Here is a 4625-nt window from a genome sequence, read left to right as displayed (position 1 = left end):
TTCTAGAAAAAGAGGTGCCAGAACTTACCATGAACACTTCCCTTGTTCTTTTAGAATGGCAATGGCACCCACCTGAGAGGTGCCGGAACTGAGTTCTGGTGAGTTCTGGCTGGAGAAAAAAGCCCTGATCTGGAGGGCCACAGATTTCCCATCTCTACATTGAAGGATGGAAGTTAGAATCTAGTACGTACAGTATGCACTCGCACGTGCACACACAGACTTTATAGGATTCATATTTGCTGGCAGTGAAGGGACTGATGCTGTATACTCCTAAACTCTACTGCTCCTGAAGGTGGCTTTGTGACTTGAGCATAGAGAGACCATGGTTTACCCTTGTGGCAGATTCCCGAGGTTTCCTACTCAAAGTCCAAAGTCCTTGACATGATCAACCAGCCAGTCTCATTCTCTGGTGTAGTAATCTTTTTTTTCTTCCTTTAGGCCATAGAACCCCATTCCCCAGCCCCCTGTAATGCACTGGTGAGTCCAGATTCCCAGTACAGTAATTGCTTGATCAGCTAATCTCTTCAACTGTTTTATCATAATTCATTTATTTACTTATTAAATTTGTATAATGCCCTTCCTCTGAAGATCACAGGGCAGTTCACAACATAAAAATACAAAATGAGAACACAAAATGCACAACAATGAAAACAAACCAACAATTGAAGCCACTTTAAAAATGTGCAAAATGAAATGAAGACACCTTCCAGTGCTATTCTCTGCATGTAGTGCTATTTCATGCTCAGTGCACTGTGAGCTTTGCCTTGCAGAGTCTCCAATAGTGCAGTGGCTTCTGGTGGAGAAGGGAGCAACGAACAATCAAATATCATTGGCTGGAGCCATCTGCTGGTTCTTGTGTTTTCAGCCACTATCTTCTGTTCTCAAAACCGTACGTCCTTCAGTTGTCAAGGAATTCATCCTTTGGTTAGAGCCTAGAGAAAATGCATTTTTCTAAGTGACATTGAAAGTGATGAAAGGGTTGGTGACTCTCTCTTGGCGACTCAGCTGCTCTGCCTCACCCCATGTCTGAATGGGGATTTGACAGCAGCTGGAGGCCCTGGCATGCGTGGGCTCACTGACGTGTATCACCTCTGTCAGATCTGCTTCCAGGATGCTCACTGTGTGAGTCACCTGTGCCACATGAACCTTGTTGGTCACTCTTTTGTGCAAGAGGCAACTGAAGATCTTCTTGAATCCCTTACGGAAATGCTTGGATACCAGAGCATAGACGATGGGGTTGACACATGAGTTGGCATATGAAATCAGGTGGGAGAGGATTCTAAGCACGTAGGTTGCATTGTTCAGTGGGAAGTAGCCAAACCAAAAGCAGAGAATGACCAAGTGATGGGGCAGCCAGCAAAGGCAGAAGAGAACAGCCACAATGATGATCATCCGAGTGACCTTGCGCTTGCCCTTCTTGGAATCAGACATGTCTTTAATGGGGTCCACCGACGTCCAGAGGTAACGGATGGTCCTCACGTAGGTGAGGCTCAGAATCAGCACAGGAATGACATAGCTGAAGACAAAAGTGCAGAGGTCCATAACTTTGCGCTGAGAGACTTTCCAGATGGGATGGCAGACGGTAACATTGGCCACCTGAAACTCCTGGTAGTAACTGATGTAAGGTCCAGAGAAGACGAAGGAAAGGCCCCAGATGAGACAAATGGCGGTGAGGGCATTCCTGGGGGTTCGCAGTTCTCTTGAATGCAAAGGGTACCTTATGGCCAGATACCTAGGAAGGCAGAAGTAAAGCAAGAGAAGGTCATGATACTGAGGTGGTAGCAGCATTTAAATCAAATCAAATCTAGAAAATGCTGTACGTGGGAAGAAGTTACAGGGCATGGTTATGATGGTAAATGCGATAGACAAAATAATATCTTGAATGTTGGATACGTTTCTCCCTGTGATGAAAGGGCAGCACTAGAGTCCAATATCATACAATCAAGCTCCTTAACTCAATATGCGAAAACAACAAAGAGTCTTGTGGCACCTTAAAGATTAGCAAATTTATTATGCCTTAAGTTTCTGTTGACAAATTTCCACTTTGTTGGATGCATGAAGTGGTGTGTGTGTGTGTGTGTGTGTGTTTGTGTTTGTGTGTGTGGATAGATTGTGGAAAAATTAAATGCAGAAAAGTACAGATGGTGATAATTGCAACACACAAAGTTGTTGTTGATAGCTCTGGCATCAGAGAGCCAATTAACATGGAATGCAATTTTATTTTTTAAAAACTATTTTTTTAAAATTCACCTTAGTATTCAGCTAGTTCTGCTAAGAGTAGACCCACTGAAATTAAGGGACCTAACTCAATCATGTTCATTAATATCAATCGGTCTACTTTGAGTAAAAATTAGCTACATACCACCCAGTGTCCCAATTCAGTCTGCAATATCAACAACTTTTTTTGTATATAGTCACTATTAATAAAGTAATTATCACTGTCTTTATTTTTTATTTTTTGTATTACTCTTCCTCCTCCCTCTGCATTTCATTTCCTTCTAACCTCACTATATGCATATACCTGTAACACAGGATATTATTTCATATATTAATGTGACTAACAGGTTTGCATAATTGTGTATTATACAGCTGCCTTTACCAAGCAGCTAGGACACATTGCGGTTCCCCAATGAATATGCTCTTCAAGCAGTCTGGAGGTAGTTATTTCCGAGAAACCCTTCTTTATCCACCCCCCCCATTTTTTATTCTCAATTTACAACATAACTTCACCAGCAACAAAATGCTTTCACATTACAATTTTATTTTTATTTTATTTTTTACCAAAACCATATGAACAATATAGATTCTCATATCAAAAATTTAATCTACTTTTGTCATTGTAAGAACATGCACTGCATATATTTGGAGTTACACCCAATATTTGGATGTAAATATTGGAGATAAATTTTAGGACAGGTTACCTCAACAAAAGGAGTCGGGAAGCCTTTGGAGACATGTGTGGACATGTGAAATAAAAGAACGCCAAAGCTCACAATCTACCTGACTCTGTTTAGGGGCACACTGTGGTCTGTATAGTATTGGGATAATTTGTTTGAAGGGGGTTCTTGATGTAAGGGCATAGACAAGATGACCCTTGTGGTGATGTTATTCTGGGGGGGGGGTGCCTTTGTCTAGACAATGTTTCCTTTTGGGGATTTGTAAAACACTAAGTATATTGATGGAACAGTGAGAAAGTTACGAAACAAAGTTTTACATGCATGCAAGGAAGTGGGAGGCAGGGAATCATCAGTAGCTGCAGAGTTATTGAAACTCTATAGTGACTCTAAAAGTCCAGACTCCCTCCCCATGCTCCCCAACTGCTTGCTCACCTGTCTAGGGATACAGTTGTGAGGGTGAAGCTGCTGGCATACATGGTCAGGTAGATGAAGAAATGCACTGCTTTGCACATGAGTGGCCCAAAGATCCAGTCATCCAGGGTGTAGATGGTGGCCTGGAAGGGCACGCAGAAGACTATAAAGCACAGGTCGGCCACTCCCAGATTGAGGATGAAGAGGTTGGTGGTGTTGTTGACTTGCCTGTTCCTCAGCAGCACTGCCAGCACCAGAGAGTTGCCCACCGTGCCTACCAGGAAAATCAGAGAATACGCTAGAGGAATGAGGACAGACACCAGCTGCCAACAGCTGCTCTCGCTGCTTCCTGAAGAGTTTAGCTGGGGCAATGTTCTGTTCATCTTGGAAGCAAGTTGCATGCCCTGATTAGGGAGGAGACGGTGGAGAAAGGCTTAGCCAGGAGGAGACAGATCGGTTCTGTTTGGAAGTCAACTTTTCTTCTAAGAAATTGTTTCCATCATAGCAGATCTTTTGCGTAGCGACTCTCCTCTTTGCAGTCCTTCAGCTCAGCCCAAGTCCCATTCACAGATGCTGGACTTCTGCCTGCCATCAAGTTTTTTTGTTTTTTTTTAAAGGTACTGTTAAAGCTCCAAGTTTATTTCCTTTCACAGCAAACAGGTTCCGACTTTGTATGGCGCTGGAGTGCCTTTCAGACAGCTGCCTTTTCTCTGAAAGAAAGCCCTCACTGGCAGCCACTCTTGTAGGTGTGCGAAGATGAAGGACTAAACTTCTTGCCAGTTGTGCTTTTATGGGCGTTTTAATATAGTGCTCAGTGCGTTCTGAAACCATGCTATGCTTGGGGGACTAATATAGTCAAGCCTGCCTCTTGTTTCCAGGGAGACAAACAGCTAAAATAAAAGGAAATGGTATCTATGGAAACACAGACCCCTCCCCACATACATACTACACACACTGAACATTCGGAGTGTTTGAAAGTCTGGAGCTTGCCCATGTGCTTTTGGAAGAACGGAAGGATTGCTTTAGTGATAAATTAATTGTCATTCCTTTGCTGATAACTTTGTACTACAGTGGGATGAACTGTTGTTCAACCCTTCGTTGGTGCATCAGGGAAGGGGCAGAATCTTCCAAGATATGTAAGAGCTAGTGGTGCACACACTAACAGTTACCACATGCAGCTGGCTCAGATATTTACACATATTTCTGCAGAGTGTAGCGGCTGAAAAATGTGCCACCATGCTCATGCGAATCACCGTCAGCAGTGGAGAATCTGCAGCCCAGAACACAGAATGCTGGAGGCATGAGTCCCAGTAAAAT

General features: G+C 43.2%; 1 protein-coding gene across 1 annotated transcript; it reads right to left on the bottom strand.

Annotated features, from left to right (window-relative positions):
• Positions 1–755: 755 nt before the first annotated feature.
• GALR2 (galanin receptor 2) lies at positions 756–3905 on the bottom strand. The gene is made up of 2 exons (XM_033139369.1): positions 3330–3905; positions 756–1732 (listed from the first exon to the last, which is right to left on the bottom strand). The coding sequence occupies exons 1-2, from the start codon at positions 3707–3709 to the stop codon at positions 952–954; spliced, it is 1161 nt and encodes a 386-aa protein (XP_032995260.1). The 5' UTR covers positions 3710–3905; the 3' UTR covers positions 756–951.
• Between the last annotated feature and the right edge of the window lie 720 nt (positions 3906–4625).

Source organism: Lacerta agilis, chromosome 2, assembly GCF_009819535.1.
Source record: "Lacerta agilis isolate rLacAgi1 chromosome 2, rLacAgi1.pri, whole genome shotgun sequence".
Taxonomy (NCBI): domain Eukaryota; kingdom Metazoa; phylum Chordata; class Lepidosauria; order Squamata; family Lacertidae; genus Lacerta; species Lacerta agilis.
This window is presented reverse-complemented; position numbering and strand designations above follow the sequence as displayed.